We start from the raw sequence: 22,923 nt of genomic DNA, 5'->3' as shown, positions 1-22,923 counted from the left end.
TTGAACTAGAAGAGGTAAAGCTCAAAGACATAAGTTAAGGAACTTGTAAGAAGCCAAAGAATATTAACAGAAGAGCCCAATCTAGCACTGGTGACTGCTACACCGCTTTTAACAAATGTAAAGGTATGCATCCCGAATCCAGGAGTCAGGAAAGGCAGTTCTAGGGGTAGCTGCCCTAGGAGACTGGATTCTAAAACCACTTGCCCTGTATTAGATTCCCAGAGCTGCTATTTCATCCTGTTTAAATACAGAATGAATTAATATGTCTATGATGTACTTTTAAACAGAAGTAGCTATCAGTTACAACTAACCCTTCTATTTTAAGAGCATAAATTTATTACCTGCTGAATTCCCACTGCATAGGTTTTCAAAAAAAATTCAGAAAATTCAAAGTACTCTTTTGTGACATTTCCTGGGCTTCCATACCTTAAATTTCAAAGAAGAAACATTTAAATACTGTTAAGTTTTAGAATAAAGCATGCTCACTAGTTAAACATGTCACTGAAAGAAATATTCTATTAGGCAAGAAAACCAGCACTTTTCCCTTTTTTCACAAAACACACAGTGAATCATGAATAGCTATACTCAGGTTCTGGACCACACTTAGAAGCTTTTACCTTCTAACCCAAGAACTAAAGGGCTGATATTAGGAATAAAATGCTATATCTAACATGTCTCTTCAATAAATGCTTTTAAAATTAAATTTGACTTTCTTACGAACTTAAGTGGCAATTCACCTTCTTGAAAAATTCCTGAGTATTTCTAACAGACTGAACAATGCTCACCTTTCCAGGTTTTTCACAGAAAAAAGCCAGATAAAGCTGTCTACCTCATTATGATCTCAAAGTCAATGATCACAATTAAGCCAACTTCCAACAGAGGGTGACTCTTTTCCCCCTGTAGTTTTAATGCTGAATATACACTGCAACTATCCAGTTCTATTATAGACAATACCAAGGCTGACTGTAAGGCTGCAAACGCAATAAATGAGAATTACCGTTCAAAGAGACGAGCTACAATAAGCAGTGCCCATTTCTTACACTTCCACCATACCAGTTCTGGCCTGTCATCCTCATCAATTTGCAGAGTCTCCTAAGAGGACAAAACACTCAGATTAAATTTTTACATAATTAAAAGATTTACAAAAGCAGAATAAACCTAAAGTCATATCAGATATGAAGTCATATTACTACACAAATGCACATTCTTTTTAGATGCTAAGTAGGAAGTAGGCAAAATAAATTTCAACTAGACAACACTGCAGTTCACATTTATCTCCTATCTTCAGAAGGACCAAATATACAGAAAACAAAATACAAACACCATGCTCCCTTGATAAAACTCTGAAATAATGAAAAGGTTTTACATTTTGATCTGGGTGAGGGTAGTATAATTGTATGTTGTCAAAATTCAACACACCATTTACTGTTTTGTGTATTTATGCATGCACATTAAACCTCTAAATAATTTGTTTCAAGATATGGTTAATGAGACTCAGGGCAGAGTTCAGTGGAAGAAAATGTGCCTAGCATTCACAGGCCCTGGACTCATTCCATATATACAGATATATTCTATCTATATCTATATATATATGGACAACCAAAAAAATGTACATTTTAATACTAACTTAAATTTTAAAAATACAAGCTAATTTGAGAGATAAAAACAATATAAGTATTATTACAGATCAAAATATCTTTTACCTATGAAACAAGCAAACTTAAGAATCAAGGGGCTGGAGGTATGGTTCAAGTGGTAGAGCACTTGCCTAGCAAGAGTGAGGCCCTGAGTTCTAAACCCCAGTACCTCAAAAGAAAAAAAAAGAGAAGAATCAAGTGCATTCTCGGTCACTGCTTTATTAAAGTATAAACCAGGGCTGGATGTGTAGAGCAAGCAGCAGAGAGCCTGCATAGCAAACTTAAAGCCCTGAGTTCAAACCCCCAAAAACAAGATGCTCAGAAAATAAAATATAAGCCAGGACGCCCTTCTCATGATCATTTTGTAGCATTTGTAAAAGCTTAAACAGTCTTAGGAGTTTACCTGAAGAAAATAATCATGTATATACACAAAAAATTTACTACATTCTTACAGTTAAAAGACTAAAAATTTAAAACCTAAACATCCTGCAAATGAAGTCATAAAAATGGTAATATTAAAGTCATAATAAAAAAAATTAAGTATATTAAATTTAAGGTGAAAATAAATTTACATTTTATCTTTTTTTTTTTTTGGTGAGACTGGAGTTTGAACTCAGGGCATTTTGCTTGCAAAACAGGTGGTACTCTACCACTTGAGCCACACCTCTAGTCCATTTTGCTCTGCTTATTTTGGAGATGTTCTCTAAAACTATTTGCCTCCAGGATGGCCTTGAACTTCAATCCTCCTGATCTCAGCCTCCCAAGTAGCCAGGATTACAGGTGTGAGCCACTGGCTCCAGGCATGTATGCACTATTTTTTTTTTTTTCCTTTTTGGCAGTACTGGGGTTTGTACTTAGGGCTTCACACTTGCTAAGTAGGCATTTTACCACTTGAGCCACTCCACCAGTCCTTTTTTGTGTTGGGTATTTTCCAGACAGGGTCTTGTGAACTATTTGCCTGGGCTTGCTTCGAAGCAATCCTCTTGATCTCCGCCTCCTGAATAGCTAGGTTTACAGGCGTTGAGCCACCCACACCCAACTCATGTATTATTTTTATAAATGAAATATTATATATAAATACAAAGAAAAAAAACAGAGGAATAAGTATCGGTTTTTAAATTTTTTTTCCATTTTTAGTAAGATTTAATAGTTATTATTTTATTATTTTTACAGATATGAACTTTTTAGAAATGAGCATTGTGAACTAGCTTATCAATTAGCATTACTGAAGTAATTTTTCTCAAGGAGGCAGAATAATGATTTAGCCTACCACAAGCACTACAAACCCAAGTCTCCCCAGTATCTATCTTACAGGAGGGACCGCCCTGTCAATGATGCTTCGGAAGACCTCCATCCACGCTGTCATGGTTTGGTTGTTCACCAGCTGAAGAGGCAATGCATACTGAAAAACAGGGCAATATCATAAACAACTGTTAATTCTTTCCGTAAAAAATCGGCCATTTTATCTGTATTGGAAGATTAAAATATATAAAACAGCTAATATTTAAGCATGAAAATAGTAATTTCGTGATTCAACCTAAAATTTAACTTAAAAGTAGATCTAAAGCATATATATCTAAATTTTTTTCATTCAGAAATATACATGTCATGACTTGTTTCTTTGGGCTACGTTTTAAATTTTTTTTTAATTTAATATCATTAAAGGCTTCATTTACTCAGCACAATATTCAAGGGAAGAGATTTTCATTATTTACTTCTTTGTGTGCCAACCTTTCAATTTTAACCACTTGGATGAAAATCTTTACCTTATTGAACACTAACGAAACATCTTTTCAATTACTTTCTTCTGTGCCATGGCATAATAACCACAGTCCACTTTGGATTACCCTGTTACCCTGTGAGCTGCAAAGGACAATGGATAGGTCTCCACAAACGCCTGTTCCAAAATATGCTATGTTCTAAGGATATAATGATAAGGCGGAGACAGAGTTGTTGCCCTGTAGTTGGGCTTGCACTGTAGTTGGAAAAAGAAAAAAAAATTAAGTACAAACACAGAATGATAAAAGACAAAGGTGGAAGGCCGCATTAAGAGGTTCACACTTGGGTTGGGTGCCAGTGGCTCGTGCCTATAATCTTAGCTACTCAGGAGGCAGAGATCAGGAAGATCACAGTTCAGGGTGAGCCAGGCAAAAAGTGAGACCCTATCTCAAAAATACCCAACACACACAAAAACGACTGATGGCAGAAGGGCTCAAGTGGTAGAACAGCTGCCTAGCAAGCATGAGGCCCTGAGTTAGGAAGAAAAGGGCAATTTCTGAGGTACATATGAAATATCAATGTGCCCCATACCAAATGCTAAATGCTATTTAGACAAAATCAATCTCCTTTTATCAGACTTTTAAAAACAATTCCTCTGGATCCTCTCATATTATTGGACAGTCACTGTTTACTTAACATTATTATTGCAATTGTGTCTCTCAAATCCTTTAAAATTTTTGCTTCCAGAGAAGAATATTACTGTTTTAGTAATATAAAAGATTATCAAAATTGTTTAAAAAAAAATGTTGAGGGTTTTTCATCATTTTTTTTTCTTCTTCTTCTTTAGGAATTTAACATGTATGGGTTAAGAGAAAATATTACAGATTTGTCCTTTTAAGTGAATCAAGTCAAAGAAGAGGCTTTAGAAAAATTATTTCATCAGTCTTTGTCTTACTGCCCACTTCCTGGCTGTGTTTCTCCCAGTGGGGAACGAAAGTCTAGCCTCTGAATAAATGGGCTATTACTGTATCAAGTGCCAAAACATCTCTGAATAAAAACAATCTGCCTGAGAGAAAAGTGATCCTCCTGAGGAAGACTGCTAAACAGCACTTTGATAAGTAATTGCCCCATGAATCTTCCTTCCCTATTACTTAAAAAGACAGATGGGAGAGTGTATTTTTCTAGTTTCTTCTCTCTTCTCAGACTTGCCTCTTTCCCTCTCCTTCCTTCAAAACTGCTGAACTAAAAAGAAAAAAAAAATGTACCTCAGACTATCTCCATTAAAAGTTTAAAAGATCAGAATTTAATACAACTATAACTCTTTACTGAAGAGAAACATTCTAAACAGGTACCTAAAAGGTGCAAAAGTACCTAAATCAAGTATGAAGCCAAGACTAGCTCAGCTCTCCAGCTCAACAAAACTATCCTCTTGTCATGAGTAGCTTAACCAGGAAGCATGTGTTACAGCTTTAATTCTTTCATCATCAAGCAGATTAGGCTGACAATAACACTTCCTCCACACAGACCTAAATAATCTAACCCAAATCTTTCAAGGATTCAGTGTTAAATATTCTTGGTTTTTTGTTTTTTTGGGTTTTTTTGTGCTGGGTGGGGGATATTCTCTTTGATGTATTTTTAAACACATTCCATCTCTATCTTCTAATAATTTTTTTAGGTTCCCATATAAGTAACCCTTATAGCTTTCAGATAAGAAAAGGGGAGTGGTTTAAATCTAGGCAAATGAGTTACTAAATCTTATTAGTTTTAAGTTGGGTCAAAGACTGAGAAACTAACATCACTATGATTTGCCAATAAAAGAAGTACTCTCTTCTTTTCCTTCCTCTTCCCCTATAATCATGACTCATCTACAAGAAGGGATGCTTTGGACAGATAAGTGCAAGTGTTGGAGCAAGTAACACCTTGATTCTTGCTTACTCAGGACCTCAGACTAAAGTGACAGCAGCACAAAGGACTGAAAGTCACTTCCGCAACTCAGATGGCCATGGTAATTAGGTTAATTTCTTCAAGCCAGTTTGTCATAAGGATTTTTTTAAAGAAATACATGGGAGAATATATAGTTTTTAATAACTGATACTTATCAAGCATATTCCACGTTAGGTAGAAATACAAGGCCCCATATTTGTCTTCTGCCATAAAAACATACCTGCACAAGTGCATAAAAGATTTTCAGAATCTGTTTCTGCAATAATACAGAATAATGGGAGGAATCAGGAATGAGCTGCATAATTTGTTGCTGAATACGTGGCAGAAATATTTGCATCGCTGCTATGAGAGGTTCTCTTTCTTCTGCTTTCTTATATCTACATGAACAAAGATAAAAAGAAAAATAATTTCTCGTTTTTTTCCCAAAGAGCTAAAAACAATGAATAAAAACAAATACTTAACTACATAAAACCAAAACATGCAGAGCATTGGCTCACATTTTCTATTTCTATTTTTAAAATAATATTAGAAGAAGCTGGTATTAGTGGCTCACACCTGTAATCCTAGTTACTCAAGAGACAGAGATCAGGAAGATTAGTGTTCAAGGCCAGCCCGAGCAAATAATTCTCAAGACCCTATCTTGAAAATACCCAATACTGAAAAGGGCTGGTGGAGTGGCTCAAGTGGTAGAGTGCTTGCCTAGCAAGCCTTGAGTTCAAGACTCAGTACCACAAAAAAATAATGTTGGAAGGAACTTTAACACAGTTCATCCCTGTTTCAGGCAGAATAGCTAAAAACTTTCTAGAAACAATTAGACTAGTTTAAACCCACAACTATTTGGTAGTTTTTTTAACAAAATTTTTTCTAGTATTTAATTTTCATCAAACCACAATCCATCCTATTAAATACAAGTTAATATGCTAGTTGTAATAGACATTTTTTTTCTTTTGTGGTATTGGGGTTTGAACTCCAGGACTCATGCTTGCTAAGTAGGCACTCTACCACTTGAGCCACTCCACCAGCCCTGTTCTGTGTTGGGTATTTTCAAGATAGGGTCTTGTGAACTAATTGCCTGGGCTGACTTCAAATGGTAATCCTCCTGAGCTCTGCCTCCTGAGTAGCTAGGATTACAGACGTGAGCCACTGATGCCCAACTAGATGCTCATATTACATAGCAAATATGTGGGAAAATTTTTTCTTATATTGCCCTAAATTGAGAAGTTAAAATAGCTTACAAACGTGGGTGCTCTCAGATGATTTCCATTGATATAAATCTAAAATATTCTCCAAAAATTCTACAAATACAATCTGAACTAGCCTATAATCCCAGCACTTGAGAGGTTGAGGCTAGGGGATTTCAAATTCAAGGCCAAGCTGGGCAATATAATGAAACTCCATCTCAAAAAATACTATTAAATCTAAGTCCACCACCTTGCAAGCAACTTTTATGGAAAAGAATGTAACTAACAGAAATACTTTAACATTTTTTACCATGCATTCAGAAAAGTACCTGATTTGATTTACTTAATAATATGCTCACCAGAAGACAAATGTTAAGGTAGCTCTATAGCAGTTTCCAGAAAAGTTTTAGTAAATAGTCCTCTGAATCTAACAAATTTTAAAAGCACTACATATTATACAGCAGTCTTAGAAATTAGCAATGTACATTAGAAGATTAAGGTTTCCTTAGCAATGAGTAAAAAAACATGTTTAACTGTGCTTAGTCCAAATAAACCTGATTCTGCAGAACATAATAAAGACCCCTCTAGTAACTTAATTCCAAAGTTACACAGGGCTGTGGTCTTCAGCTAAAGGGAACCAACTTACTCATAAGTCCTCACCAGTTGATACAGACATAATAAACTGCCAAGCCAGCTTCCACTGTTCTGTGATTGCAAGTAATAGTCTATCTTGTCGACCACCGCTGGCCAGTGGCCAGGAAAATCATGTTTAATGATGACCCGGAGACACACTGTTAACTGGACTCTATGAAGTGGGGAGGAAAAGGCCAAAATGTAAGTAGTTGTAAGTACATGTCTCAAAAAATAACATTTTACATTAAAAAATTTTAACTCCTATTTACCTATAATATGGTTACAGCCATGCGTTACAACATGGAAAACACTCTGAGAAATGTTTTGTTGAGCAAATTCAGTTTTATAAACAGCATAGAGTGTACCTTCATAAACTAAGATAGCTAACACATCACTCACTAGGTGATGAGTCCACCCATAATCTCATGGGCCCACCAATGTATATGTGGTTGACCAAAATGTTGTCAGGCAGCAAATGACTGTACACATGTGGTAACGTGGAAGGAAGAAAGTAGTCCTTTAAAAGTCTCCTCCATGACTCAATTTTTTCTCTTCTTTTTTTTCAGTGGTACTGGGGTTTGAACTCAGGGCTTCACACTTGCTAGGCAGGTGCTCTAACACTTGAACCACTCTGCCATCCCTCATGACTCAATTTAATGAAGATAAAGAGAATAGAGGACATCCTAAAATCAACAAAACCTTTAAAACTACCTATCCTAAAGACAGCATATCTTTTAATGAACTTAAAACTCATAAAAAAAACAAATTTCAAAGCAGACAGTGAATATACTTCAAATCTGTAAAACTTCTCAGTTTGTTACATTTTATATTTTGGCTCTCATATCCTAAAGGTGCAGTGGAAGACCAAAATGTTATATCATTTTAAGTAGGCGAACCTAGGGTTGGGGATGTAGCTCAAAGGTATAGTGCTTGCCTAGCTTGTACAAGACCCTGGGTTTGATCCCCAGTACCAAAAGAAAAAGGATGGCAAACCTAACCTGCAGATGGCAAAAGTAAATAAAACGGAGGCCTACATAGCTGTGGGAAACTTCTCTGTAGAACAAAACTCTGAGCACCCACCCTCATCTGTTAACAGCCACCGTGGTGGCTCACCATTGGTATCTCAAAGCAGCCTGAGATACTAATTTTTTTGTACTTTGAGTATAAGAAAGAAACAAGGATTAGTCAGGCAATTTCTAAAGAGGAAGGCTAAGAGACAGTCCCAAGAAGTAAATGGAAAAAGCAGCAGGAAAGATACAAAACAGAAAAACAGGACCAGTTAAGGGATTAAAATGATGTTATCTCCTAACACTTAGATCAGTTATCATTTCCTCAATGGGAATCTTGCCTGAGATAACTGAGAATGAAAATAAAGGAAAAAGATGTCCCTTTATAAGCTATAATGTTATCAAATATGTCCTTAGTGGTCATTTGCAAATAGTTAGAAAACTAACTTGGCAAAATTAGGACTTCACAGTGCAAAAGGAAGATTCAGAGATTGGAAAAGGTAAGCATTTTGACAAGAAATAGATACATGATGGCTCCATCAGGACATTAGGACCATGACTGGCATTTGGGCAACCAACGACTTTCTTAATCAGTACACCCATTGCCTCCTCTTAACTAAGAAAATTACTGCACAGCCAGGCACTGGTGGCCCACGCCTGTAATCCTAGCTACTTGGGAGACTGAGATTAGGAGGATCGTGGTTCAAGACCAGGTCAGGCAAACAGTTCAAGAGACTCCACCTCCAAAATAAGCAGAGCAAAATGAACTGAGGACGTGGCTCAAGTGGTAAAGCACCTGCAAGCTTGAAACCCTGAGTTCAAACCCCTGTCCGCCAAAAGAAGAAAAAAAAATGCACAAATTGATCAATGTTTGTTCTTCCTGTTACATTTCCCTCATACTTCCTTCCTTTTCCAGCACTTATGTCATCATGTTTGTTAGACACTCAGGGATAAAATTCATCCCCCTACCGCTGTTTCATCTGTTTACCCCTCCATTTTCAAAACAAACTTAATTACTAGCTCAGATGTTGATGTGAATGTTTCTCCTAGTTTAACACTGCAAAATGTATATGACTCTATAGCTATGCCGCCCCATAAGTAACCCACTAGCTCTTCATGCACACTTTAAATGAATCAAAATTAAGTGGAATTTAAAATGCAGTTCCTCAGTTACACTAGCTACATTTCAAGTGTTCAAAAGCCACCTATGCCATGTGGCTAAATAGTAGAAAGAACAGATAAAGAAACATTTCTATCACTGCAAAAGGCATTACTCTACAGCATCTAATTTAATCTAATCTATGGCTCTGAAAACTTGGTGTCTATTCTTTTAGCTTAAACCTATTCTATATTGTTTTCAATGAGGGAAAAGATAGTAAGTTTCTTTTAAAATACAGGTAGAGAATTAAGGAAAGTTAAAAACAATCAGAGCTGGTGGAGTGGCTCAAGTGGTAAAGTGCCTGCCTAGCAAGCTTGAAGCACTAAGTTCAAACTCCAGCACCACAAAAAAAAAAAAAAATTCAATCAGCCTAAGTGCTCATCAACAAAAGAATGAAGAAAATAGGCTATGTGCACAATGGAGGTGTACTCAGCCATTAAGAATGGAATTATATTGTTTGCTGAAAAATGCATGTAAAAAAAATTCATGTAAAGTGAAATAAACTAGCTGGCTGCCAGTGGCTCACGCCTGTAATCCTAGCTACTCAAAAGGGCAGAGATCAGGAGGATCAAGGTTCAAAGCCAGCCCCAGACAAATAGTTCACAAGACCATTTCTAGAAAAAAACCAACACAAAACAGGGCTGGTGGAGTGGCTCAAGTGGTAGAGTGCCTGCCTAGAAAGTGAGGCCCTGAGTTCAAACCCCAGTGACACCAAACAAAAATAAAAATAAAATAAATAAGCCAGACTCAGAAAGACAAATATGTGTTTTCTGTATTGTGGAAACTAGAGGGAAACAAAACATAATAAAACTAAGGTCATGAAGGTAAAAGGCAGGTAGAAGAGATGAGACAAAGGGGAGAGAGGAAAGGGGAGTAAGAAAGAGTAATAGAGGGGGTGAATATGATCGAAATACAAATATATATATGCTTGGAATGTCATGATGAAATCCCTTACTAGGTACAATTTAATATATGCCAATAAAAAAAAGAAAATCAAATGCTAGTACCACCAAAAATAAATATATAGAGAGGAGGAGATTCAGAGTTCAAGGCCAGCACTGGCAAAAAGTTACTGAGACCCCACCTCAACCAATAATCTGGGCATGGTGGAACATGACTGTCAATCCAGCTACACTGTAAGCCATAAGGTAGGAAGATCTCAGACTGAGTTGTCACAGGCAAAAACTTGAGACCCCCCCCCCCGAAAAATAAAGCAAAAACAGGGCTGGGGCCTGGTTCAGTTGGTAGAGCACCTGCCTGAGTTGAAACTCCTGTACTACTAAAAAAAAAAAAATGTCAAGAGATCATACAACAGAAATTTACAAAATCCTTCTGGTTAAGCATGGGCCTTTATGTACGTTTTTGTGGCAACTTAATGGCAACGAAATTCCAAAATATTTTGAGACAAAGAATTATAAATGCAAAGACAAATAAGCAAATAATATTCTCTTCAGCCCCAGTCTTCATTACTTTACCTCTTTTAAAAAAATAAACTTGATCTGGGCACCAGTGGCTCACGCCGGTAATTGTAGCTACTCAGGTGGCCAACCCAGGCAAATAGTTCAAAAATGCCCAACACAATAAAGGGCTGGTAGAGTGGCATACACAGAAGAATGTTTGGCTAGCAAGTGTGACGCCCTGAGTTCAAACCCCAGGGCCACCAAAAAAAATAATAAACTGAACCTGAGGTTGAAGATGAGATCCAGCATGTCCCGTGCCCAGATCCATGGTCTGGTGCACAACATACCTCACTAAATCTGGAGACCGAATTATCCCTTCCACAATGTTATCACGTATTTGTTGCCGATCATTTTCATGAATGTTGAATGGAAACATTGCTTCCCCTGGTGGAGGTTCTCTATCTGGCCAGTACTGTGTCACCATGTTCTTCAGGTAGATGGCAGCTATGTTTGAGAAAAAAATGCGAATGTATTAGTATCAAAAGGATGGCTTTAATTCAGCTTTAAGAGGTAAGAAGCTAAACACTTCAGTGCTGAATGTGACACCCAGCAGAAATGTATAAACAGACACACTGGAAAGGGCATAGGGTAAGAACAAAAGGTTTCACTTTAGCTAATCTAAGCAGTAAACATTTCAGCACATCACTTAGTCTTTCCATGTCTGGCTAATTTCATTTAACAGTTCCATCCATGTTGTTATAAATAACAGCATTTCATTCTTTTGTTATGGTGGAATAATGTTCCATTGTATATGTATACCACATTTTCTTTATTTGTTCATCCACTGAAGGAGATTGTGTTAGTGAGACTTTGTTGCTGTGACAAAATATCTGACATAAACAACTTAAAGCGGAAGTATTTATCTTGCTCAGTTTCTGAGAGTTCAATAATCATAGTGGTGAGGGTGTGGCACAGCAGGGCTGTTCAATACCTGGCAGATAGGAAGCAGAGAGTGAGGAAGGGACCAGGACCAGGTACAACCTTCAAAGGCACACCCCCAGTGTCCTACTTCCTCCAGCTAGATCCCACCTCCTAAATTTTCCACCACCTCCCAAAATAGCACCACCACCTGGGGACCAAGTGTTCAACACATGAGCCTGTGGGGGACATTTTATATTCAAACCACAAGCATCTAGGTGGATTCCATATTTTAGCTACTGTGAATAATGCTGCAGTATGCCTGGGAGTCCAAGTATCATTTTGGAATAATGATTTCATCTTTTTTGGACGTATACCCAGTAGTGGGATTGCTGGATCGTATGGTAGTTCTAGTCTAGTTTTAGTTTTTTGAAGAATTTCCTTACTGTACTGATTTACACTCCCACCAACAGGATAAAAGAGTTCCCTATTCCCAGCATTTGTTATTTTTTTCTTTTTGATGATAACCACTCTGCCTGTGGTGAGATGATATCCATTGTGGCTTTCATTTGCATGAAATTAAATTACTAAAACATATAAATACCTCTCTCCTTCTCAACACAATCAATCACCACTTAAAGTTTACTCTCTGGACCCAGAACACAACTATGGAAGTAAATTTGGTTCCACAGCCTCAAAGGGGAGAAAATGATGTTATAACCCTGGTAAGGCAGGCAGAGTGCCATGCTTTTTAGGTGATCTTTCTAAGCCTTTCTATTTTTCACTGTAAGTAGTACTTCTCTCTCTTGTTATTACTTCAATGTGTTAAAGGTCGAGATCAGATAACAACTGTGTAAACTATAACTAAATTAGATTAAACAGATTCTGAGTAAGAGCACAGAAGCTTCCTCAATAAAATGTGGCAAGGGAGGGAAGTAATCCAGGAGGCTTCTTGAGTGCTTCTCAAGTGACAAGCAGCATCTTTCTGTCCATTTCTAGCTTCTGCAGTTCAGAACACTGCTGTGAATTTTAAATACATGACCTCTGAATAAATAGCTGTAGACAGATTTCTGTATCATCTCCCCATCCATCTTTTGGACATGCAAAGTTTGTTTAAAAGCCAGAAGAACAAAAATCAGACAACTTGCAGAAAACAAAAAACTTGGTATTTTTTCCAATGATGGTCCCACACCAGTCACCACTGATGACTTCTTCAGGACTAATGTAATAGTCCTCAACCATCTTTTTTTTTGGGGAGGGGGGAAGGGTGGCGGGCAGGGGAGAAGTACTGGGGTTTGAACTCAGGGCCTCATGCATGCTAGGCAGGCATTCAAGCCACTCCACCAGCTCCTCGGTCATCACTTTTAAACCCAAACTACTCTTCTCATGACAACACTAAAACAAGTTCATTTATAATGCTAAACTTGCATGTACTGGAAAGATGTTACTAAAGGGTCTCCTCAGGGCTAAAAGCAAACAGTGACTTGAGAGAGTCCTGATCATAGTTATTGCATCCTAGATCTAAAATGGGCTTCCAAACCAGGTATATGGTGGTATACTCCCATAATCCCAGCATTGCATCTGGGAGGCAGAGGCAAGAGGATCAAGAGTTCAAGGTCAGCTTTGAACTACATAGTGAGCCCGTTTCAAAAGAAAAACCCTGATCACCCTTCTCTGAACATTACATGATAATATTAATAATACCATTATACTGAACGGAAAGTAACAGAGCAAACTACTAAATTTATTTTGTTTTGCATGGCAACACCAAAATATTAATTTTTTCTGATTTCTTGAAAATTCACAGGAAAATAAAAGCAAATATTACTAATGAGCTTGCTTGATAGTAGCAAGAAAATTTTTTGAACTGCCCACAGGGGGGAAAAAAAAAACTATTTGCCAAAGCTAAGAAATAAAACACTAATATCATCTTAACCCAATTCATAAAGAATAAATCTGTTTTCCTATTAAAAAACAGCTACAGCGCCTGCCTAGCAAGCATGAAGCCCTGAGCTCAAATCCCAGGACTACAAAAAAAAAAAGCTATATAGAATTACATTTTTCTACTCAATATTACCATAATTTTTCCTTTATGGCAAAGATCACATCATTTTTTTTTAAATGTTACATTAAAATGATAAATAATCTGTCTGGTGTCACCATAAAGTTCTTGGGACATCCTTATAGTTTAATAATAGACTAGATGACCACAAAATTTACAAATGTCACTTCACAGATTATAATATATTTCAAATCCTAAAATAAAAACAGCTGTTTTAAGATATAAAATTGTCCTTATAAGTTAGGAAATCAGTCACCAAGAAGAACTATAACCTATAGCTAACAAATTTGAAATCCACATACATTATGAAGAAAAATTATCTTTAAATGCTGCTTACATTTTACATCAGAACTTCATTGCCTAAGTTATTAATATTCAAAGCTGTGGAGCTAGAGATGTAGATCAATGGTAGAGCACTAATCTAACATGTGAGACTATTAAGTTTGATCCCCAGCACCTCAAAAAAAAAAAAAAAAAAAAAGTTGTGCAGAGTTGGTAGGGATATGGGGAGCCTAGCATTCTAATGCACAGTTTATTAAATTTAAAAAAATGTAACAAAAGAAATTCAACAATGAGATTCAAAATTTTATTTCAATACTGGAGATTGAATTCAGGGCCTCCTAGCAAGCCGTCCTCCACTTGAGCCATACCCCATATCCTTTTTTGCTTTTAGTATGTTTTTCAGACAGGTTCTCACACTATCCCCCCAATCCCTGCCCGGGCTGGGCTCTGGGCTCGATCCTCCCACCTCTGCCTCCCAATGACTCAGGACTATAGCCTAACCGTGTACAGTGATAAGTCTTATTAACCTTTTGTCCCAGCTAGCCTCAAACCATGATCCTCCTATCTCTGCCTCGTCCTGGGATTACAGGCATGCAGCACCACACCTGGGCTTTCAAAATTCTAAATGTTATGGATACCACCAATATCCATTAACCTAGCATTTCCATTTCTAATAATTTATTGCATTTAAAAGACACTGCCAGGAGTACCCACAGATATATGTCCAAAGATGCATATTTTAGCACTGTCTGTCTCAACAACAAAAAATGACAAAGGAAATAATAAATGATCAAAATAATAGTTCAAACCCCATATTGACAAAAAATAAAGATAAATAAAATGTCGTTTAAATTACCATGGTAGCTCCATACAAAGAAATACTGAGTAACTATTATAAAGAACAAAGTAGGAGCTGGTGGAGCGGCTCAAGTGGTAGAGCACCTGCCTAGCAAGCATGAGGCTCTGAGTTCAAACCCTAGTACTGTCCAGAAAAAAAAATGAAGTATGTATACGTATATGCACTGATATAGAGCAATCCCCAAGGGTACATGATTAAATGAAAATAGAAAACTGTAAAATAGCATAAGTAATATGAACAGAAAAGAACTGAGCTAGGCAACAAACCCCCTGTACAATTAATGTACACTAATGGAAAAAAAAAAAAGAACTGAACTCTGCATGGAATTTGACAACAGCTATAGCTGAAGGTGCTTAAGAGCAATGTACTATATAAATTCTATGTTTTATAATGTTCATGTGTCACATAAGCCAGTCATTGATGAATAAACTGTTTTAAGATCTTTTAAAAGGCCATTTCTAAAAGGCATCATGGGAACTTCACATGGGCCCTAAAAATACTAAATTTTATTTAGCAAAATGTTGTTTCGGAACAGGCCTATTTTATAAGAACAAAGATTAAATAACTGAGACTTATGGCTGTAAAAATCTTATATAGAAGTCTTATAAGCCTTTTTAAAGTAAATAATAATTCCAACAAGCACATTTTCCACAGGCTTTTCTTTTTATCTTAACCACAAAGGAATCTTTTAGAAAACAATTCATAGTTATGAGCCATGTAACAACATAGACACATACCACATACCACATAGCCTAGGTGTGCAGAAGGTCATACTATGTGGGTTTGCGTAAGTACACGCTACAGTGTTTGCACAATGACTAAATCACATAACAATGTTTCACAGAACACATCCATTCTTAAGTGACATGTGGCTATGTGTTTGATAAGCATTTTCCCAAAGTTTCATATTCCTTGGTTTTTTATTTTGTGTTCAAGTAAAATTAAATATTTTAATAAACATAAATTATTATTCTATTTCCATAAAACTCTTCATTTATCATTCTACCTAAACATATACAGATACACATAATGCTCACCCACAATCAGCGATGGTCACTTCTGAGTGATAAATGCTGGATAATTTTACTTTCCTCTCTATATTCTTCTGTATTGCTAAAACTACCTATAATGAATGCACAACCTCTGACTTACCACAGTTCAACTTATGACTTTTTTACTTACGCAAAAGCAATATGCATTCAGTAGAAGCCATACTTGAAATTTAGAACTTGATCTTTTCTGGGACTAGGACAATGTGAAAAGACCCTTTCTCAGGATGTTGGATGGAAGTAGCAAGCTGCAGCCCCAGTCAACCATAAGATCATGAAGAAAACAATTTATACTCTACAGTGCACTGCATTGTTACACTATGCTGTTCAGTAGCTTATGGTATATTGAATGCATTTCCAACTAACAACATTTTCAACTTACGATGCACTTATGGGGAGGGAACTTCATTCTAAGTGGAGAAACATTTGTTTATGTCACTAACCTAAGTGGTTTTTTTTTTTTAATTCGCTATTGTGATTTTATCTACTTTAGCTTTATAATTAACTTTTAAGGACTCACGATGTTCCAGGCTTTCTCAATTCTTAACCTGATGTATTCTAATGACCAGTCCACTAAAAAAACAAGAACAATGCTAATCATGGAACTATATAAGATCCCATAGACTTGAAAGTGAATTTCATGTTAAAATCAAAAAGTTCCATCCCCCGCAACACATACAAAACACGTTCTGCTCCCCACTGCATGATCAGGAACATCAGTGGATACATTACTTCCGTGACTTGACACACAATGAGAGTTTGGCTTCATATAAACAAAGTCATGGTCTTAATCTACAGGACCAGAGGTGAGGCAACCAGAAATCAACAAACTAGGGAGATAAGCTATTAAAATTGAGAAAGCTAAGGGGAAAACAGCAATGTTACGGAAGCCAGAATTTGGTGGGTAGGAAAAGAAGGAAAAAAAAAAAGCAAGGGGAGATTTGAGAGCTATTCAGAAAGAAAAAGAGTTTTTATGCCTTAGAAACATTTCATATGTACTTTGCAATTTTCTAAGAAATTAAGCATATATGCATTAAAACTTCCATTCTACTTTCACCTATGAATAAATTTACAAAGGATAAAAAACCAACTCACCTGCCTGGCGTACTGGGAATTCCACATGATCAGAGACTATAATCCAAAGTAAACTGGGTGCAAAATTGATAATCTTGTAGGACTGAAATTACAAAGAAATGTTTTATAAAAGACAGCAATATAAAAGAATAGCTATTAGTACCTGTTACTAAATATATTACTGTCCAAATGAAAGGAAATCCTTTAATATGAGAGAAATTCTCCATGGCAAAATGAAGGTTACTAAAATACTTCAAGTCAAAAATGTTCCTTAGAACAAGTTAATAAATAAAAGTATGAACATTTTTATGATTCTTGACATATATTGCCAAAATACTCTCCAGAAAGTGTATGCCAATTTATACACCAAACAAATATTTGAGTGTCCACCTAGCCAAAATAGGAACAGTGTTATCATTCCTGCAAAACTTTAAAACCTTATTAATGTTTTAAATTACTCATCCTCTGATACTAAAGAAGTCATTTTTCCTTAGTGCTAGCAGGCTATTATTTCTTCTATAAATTCCTTACTCTTTTCTTCTTTTGCAAACAGGATTTTTATTTTTTCTTAATAAAATCAAGCTTTTACTTCACCTACTCATCATAAGTGTTTCTTCCCAGCTACAGAAAGCAGAAAGTCTAATACAACAAAACCAACAGGATAATATTAATAAGCACATGAGTTAGAGAGGACCATATTCTAAGTAGACATTTAGTACCTGACTCCCCTGCTGCTCTGCCACATTTCTGGAACCCACACAGGTCCTTGCCACTGACCCTCCTAGAAGACTGAATTTTCAGTGAGGCCAATCCAGACAATGAATGCCCCACAGGTCTGCTCAGCTCACCTTCCCCTGCAAGCCTGGATCTTGAGTGTCATCCCTTTCAATATACACCGCTCAACTTCTTAATCACTTTTCCTATTCATTTTATTTGTTTAATTTTTAATTAAACATTTATTGATCCTTTCCATACAAAAACAGTGTACTTTCCAAATTTTTTCATAGCCGTCGATAAAACTTTGATAAAAATTTCATTCTGTATATTCTTCAGAATCTTAAGTCTGTTATATTCAAGGTAAATTCTCTTTCATCCATAACTGAAGCCACCAAAATTTTAAATTAATTTTTTAAGAAACATATTTTCCAGGTACTGGTGGCTCACACCTGTAATCCTAGCTACTTGGAAGGCTAAGATCCAGAGGACAAGAGTTTGAGGCCAGTCCAGGCAAATTAATAGTTCATGGACCCCCATCTCCAAAATAACCAGTGCACTGGAAGTATGACTCAAGTGGTAAAGCACCTGCTTTGCAAACACAAAGCCCTGAGTTCAAACTCCAGTCCCACCAAAAAAAAATTTTTTTTAATTTATTTATTTAAAAAGCAGTTTGTAGGAGGCAAAATTAAAATAGATTTAACCTTCTATACCTTCTATGTACACATTTATGAAACTTGTTTATAACTCTAGATACTAAAAGATTATCTTGTAGTAAGTCAAAGATTAGAACATCTATATAGAAATCTTAACTCTCCAGAAATAAAAATAACCTTTGCTCTTGAATTAATGCTACTTATCTGAAAGTAGCTACTTGATTAAACATTGTTGGCATTGTGCACATTTTGGAACTCCTCTTTTGCAACAATTTGCCATTTTAAAAGAACTTCTGAAACTTTGTCTTCTCTCTTCAGCTTTGATTGAATCTATATTAACTTGGCCAAACTCAGATATATTCTCATACTAACTTCCTCACAAATATTACCCAATTTCTTTTTCCCTCTCTGAGCTTCAAGTTTCTAACAAAGATGATTCATTTCTCAATGATTTCTTGAGAATATTTACTTTATACCTGTGAAGTTTTCTGAAAAGAAACAGTATTCTTGCTTGGCTAAATTCTGCGTTTTATGAGAACTCACATAAAGCAAAGACATGCTATCTTCCGCTCCTCTGATTCACTGCACCAGCTACATTAGCCTTTCTTGTCCTCTATCATGCTCCTCTCCCAGCTCCATGCCTGGCTCACTCTTTCAGAACTGCCAGCTCTGTCTCTCTGCTCACTCACTCTTCAGAGAACAACAACCCTATGTATACATCCCAACACACTCTCAGGCTTTACTCTCTGTAGTACCTGAAGTCACATTATTTACTAGTCTGTACCCCCCACTAGCGTGCAAGATCAATGCGAACAGTGCCTACATTATAACTCAGGAAGTGTATCTGTTATGCCTATTACAAACTCTCTTAAAGGGCAATCAAAATGATGGACTGGGGAGCTCAATAACAATGCACTTTCCTAGCATGTGTGAGGCCTCACATTCAATACGCAGCACTGCAAAATATACATACATAAAAAGCAGGGATTCCAAAACTTGGCAATGAAAATGAGTATCTTCATTTCCCTATTAACAACAAGAAGAGAATGATTTATTAAAAGAAGACAGCTATGGCCAGGCATGGTAGCACATTCCTATAATCCCAGCACTCAGGAAACTGAGACAGGAAAATTCAAAGTTTGAAGCTGGGGTCATGGCTCAGGAGGTAAAGTGCATGCCTAGCAAAGTGGGAGGCCCTGAGTTGAAACCCCAATAGCACAAAAATATATATATATATTTTTTTTTTTTTGCATGCCTGCAAAGTTTGAAGCGAGCCTGGGCTATATAGTGAGGCCTCATCTAAAATGTCTAAAAATAAATAAATAAGAGAAGCTACCTTTCTGAATGAGTTACTGAAGCCAGACATCTATCCAATCCCACTCCCCTATTCTGCTAAAGGGACTTCTGGTGGAGAGACAATGAAAAAGGTATATAGGATTCACCCTTAAAATCCTCAGAGAAAAATGGAAATGTGTTCCCCTTAGAAACAATATCACAATTGGCCATCAGGGACCTAGTCACCAGTAAAAGAAAACCAATAGCCTGAGAAAACACCTCCAAATAAGAAGTTATCCTCTGCACAACAGGCTGTGATGCTGAAGCCTGCTCCTTTCCAAAGGGCACTGACACATCAATCAGTACACCGCAGAAGCTGCCCCCATGTCCTGCACAGAGTGTATTTGCTGGGGGGAAACTGAGACTAAAATAAATGAGCTGGGGGCTGCAGGTTAGCCTAGAATGTGCAGGGCCCTCCTCAGTTTGATCTTGAGCACTGTGAAACTGAATTAAAAAATTAAATATAAAAGAAATGGACCTTAACCACTTATGGTAGATACCCTCTCACTTATCCAACAATGCAAAATGTTACAGTGGTAGTTAACAACAAAAAAAAAACCCTACACCATATTCGTGCTTTACTGTAAGACTAAGTGGCATATTTTGGTCTTCAGCTTACAATTTCCCAAAACAGAGCAGAGTACAATCCAAAATGTTATATAAAATATAAATGCTAAATGAGTGCCAAGCAATGAGTTATATTTGTTTATGTATTTATTTATTTTATTGTGCTGCTGAGAATGAACCTAGGGACCTCCTGCAGGAGCAAGTTACAAGGAAAATGGTATGTGATGAGTTGGACAGACCCAGGGCGGGGCAGGGCAGAATGAAGATGGCATAGATGTAGACTCAAATACCACGAAGAAAAAGTAAGACTGGGTGTTAAATGTTTCCCAGTTGGGCAGGCTTTCCCATCTAACCTTTCCACTCCTATAACATCAACTACACTTACACATTGACAAATCAGAAACAAGGCAAGCTCAGGCTAACAGAAGCCAGAAAGTATAACACGACATCAAAGATGTGCTCCCTATTAACACTATCAAAGCAACATATGGCCTCCGGGTGGAGAGGGGGGGGTCACAAACAGGCCAGAGCCCCAGTTCATACTAAAAGATTGCAAGTTCAGCTCTTGTTTTGTTCTTTCTCTTTTGGCGGGACTGGGGTTTGAACTCAGAGCTTCACACTTACAAAGCAGATGCTCTACCACTTGAGCCACTCTGACAGCCCTGTTCTTTCCAACTAACCCCTGGATTACAATTCTTCAAGCCAATCAACATGCAAGGCCTAGGACAGGTACTGACTTTAACTGTCCCCTATTCAGTGCGGAAAACCCTTTGGGCTTTCATCCTATTGTCAGCATTTTCACTCTCCGTTTTATCTCTTGGGAATCCTGGGTTCACAACTATTCCAAAATCCACAGATTCACCACACATATCTGCCACTCCAAGAGAAACATTTACTTAGGTCAGCCCTTATCACACTTTAGGAGGCACAGAACCAACTGGGGAGCTAGGTGCAATACAACTGACTCCCACCCCCACCCCCAGAGTTTCAGATTCTTTAAACCTGGAGAGAAGCCCCATAATTTGCATGTCCAACAAGTCCTCCTGTGATGTTAATGACGCTGATCGTGGGCAATCCTCTGAGAACCACTAATTTAGAAATCTCCCTTCGCATTTTAAGGATCATGGAAACCTCAAAGAGCCCTAACTCCATCCAAGTGGTAGATCTTCATTCGTACTTTTTAGAAAGAAGTCTGGTTTGCTCTTAAAAGTATGGAGGAAAAAATAAGGTAGAGTCTAGGATCATTAAAATTTTGAAATGCTGAGGCTAACGCTGGAACAAGGTCAAGGCTGGTAGGAAGAGGAGTGGATGGATGGAGAATAAAAGGGAGTGTGCGTTTTAGCATTTAAAAGAAATCCCTCCAGCACGTTTTTCTCGATGTGCATTTGGGAAGGCAACTGTTCTTCCCAAAGCACTGTCCTGACGCTCCTGCAAAACTCTGCCACTCAGTGTCAGACTGTCCTGCCAAGCCCGCAAGCGCAGGCGGTGGGCTGGGTCTCCCACAACACCACCTAAAAAGGGCTGGGTCTGGAGAAAAGCCAGCTCAGATTTGAATACGCGATGAATTTTCCCACTCGCGTCCCCAAGTAAGCGCATTCGCGGGAAAGAAATCCCACGCTTCCTCAAACCCCAGCAAAGGCTGCAGACCAGGCGGGCTGGACACCGGCCCTGGGGAGGCAGAGGCGGCCAACAGGTGCGCGGGAGCCGTTGGTGCGCGCACAGTCGGGCGCGGCTCACTGGACCCGGCCGAGCGGAGCCGCGGGGTGCCGAGCCCGGAGGAATGGAGGGAGGGAAGGAGGGAGGAGACCCCGCGCCAAGGAGGCAGAGCCGCCGCCGCCGCAGGCCGGCTCCTCACCTGGTTGAGCTCGTTCTCGGCGGCGATCCGAAGCTTCGGGTCGATGGTGCCCTTCAGCGCCTGGATGATCCGGTTGAGATCCATCTCCCCGGTGGGGGCTCGGCGGCCCCCGGAACAGTAGGCCGGACTGCAGCTTTAGTTTTCTTCAGACCCGCTAAACCTCCTTTTTCGCGAACGCCGAATTACCTTACTCCCCACCCCCCGCCACCGTCGCCACCTGCAGCCACTTGCTGCGCCACTCTGACTCCGCGCCCCCTGTCCTCCCTCTTTCCCCCCCACAACTCGCTCTCCATTCACCCTTTTACGACAGCCGGTGGGAGGCGGGAGAAGTAAGAAGAGGAAGCGACGCCTCCTTTACGGCAGCTTCTCCCCTCCACCACCCCCTCGGGCGTGATGCACTGACTGTCTCCCGCAGGCGGCCGCCATGATTCCGTACGGAAAAAGCACCCTGGCCCTCTTCCCCAAAGGGAATTACTGCGTTGCCGAACTCTGGCAGGCAGCTGCCATGTTGTTGTACGGTACGGAAAGCAGCCTCGCGCCTCTTCCCTAAAGGGAAGCGTGAGCTGGCCCTGTATCTCCTACAGCTGCTTCCAAATTAAGCACATCTAGCCGAAGTGACAATTTCTGTTAGTCTGAGAACTATTTGGGCATCACAACTGAATCTGTTCTAGGAGAAACTTGTTGGGAACTTGAAATCATGTAGCCTACAGAGGATAGGATGCCCTCGCTGTGTAGGATCTATCACTCATTCATCCATTTACTCACTGAACTTTTATTAAGCACCTATTTTTGAACCAGAATGCTAAGACTTTTTAGGTACCACATCATAACAAGATGAATTCGATTCAGGTTAATATGATGGAACTCACACT

General features: G+C 38.3%; 1 protein-coding gene across 2 annotated transcripts in view; it reads right to left on the bottom strand.

Annotated features, from left to right (window-relative positions):
- Ipo8 (importin 8) overlaps positions 1-22,314 on the bottom strand; it is a 61,178-nt gene extending 38,864 nt beyond the window's left edge. Inside the window, exons 1-8 of one of the 2 annotated variants that reach the window (XM_020178133.2) lie at positions 22,052-22,314; positions 16,946-17,027; positions 11,028-11,184; positions 7,128-7,286; positions 5,521-5,677; positions 2,950-3,039; positions 998-1,092; positions 342-426 (exon numbers count right to left, since the gene is read on the bottom strand). In XM_020178133.2, coding sequence (XP_020033722.1) covers positions 342-426; positions 998-1,092; positions 2,950-3,039; positions 5,521-5,677; positions 7,128-7,286; positions 11,028-11,184; positions 16,946-17,027; positions 22,052-22,135 — 909 coding nt within the window. In that variant the 5' untranslated portion in view covers positions 22,136-22,314. Of the gene's footprint in view, positions 1-341; positions 427-997; positions 1,093-2,949; positions 3,040-5,520; positions 5,678-7,127; positions 7,287-11,027; positions 11,185-16,945; positions 17,028-22,051 lie in introns of those variants that run through there. The other variant, XM_074083023.1, reaches the window with a different exon arrangement.
- Between the last annotated feature and the right edge of the window lie 609 nt (positions 22,315-22,923).

The sequence above is a fragment of the Castor canadensis genome, chromosome 8 (assembly GCF_047511655.1).
Source record: "Castor canadensis chromosome 8, mCasCan1.hap1v2, whole genome shotgun sequence".
Classification (NCBI taxonomy): domain Eukaryota; kingdom Metazoa; phylum Chordata; class Mammalia; order Rodentia; family Castoridae; genus Castor; species Castor canadensis.
Note: the sequence above shows the minus strand (reverse complement) of the source record. Positions and strands in the feature narration are given on the sequence as shown.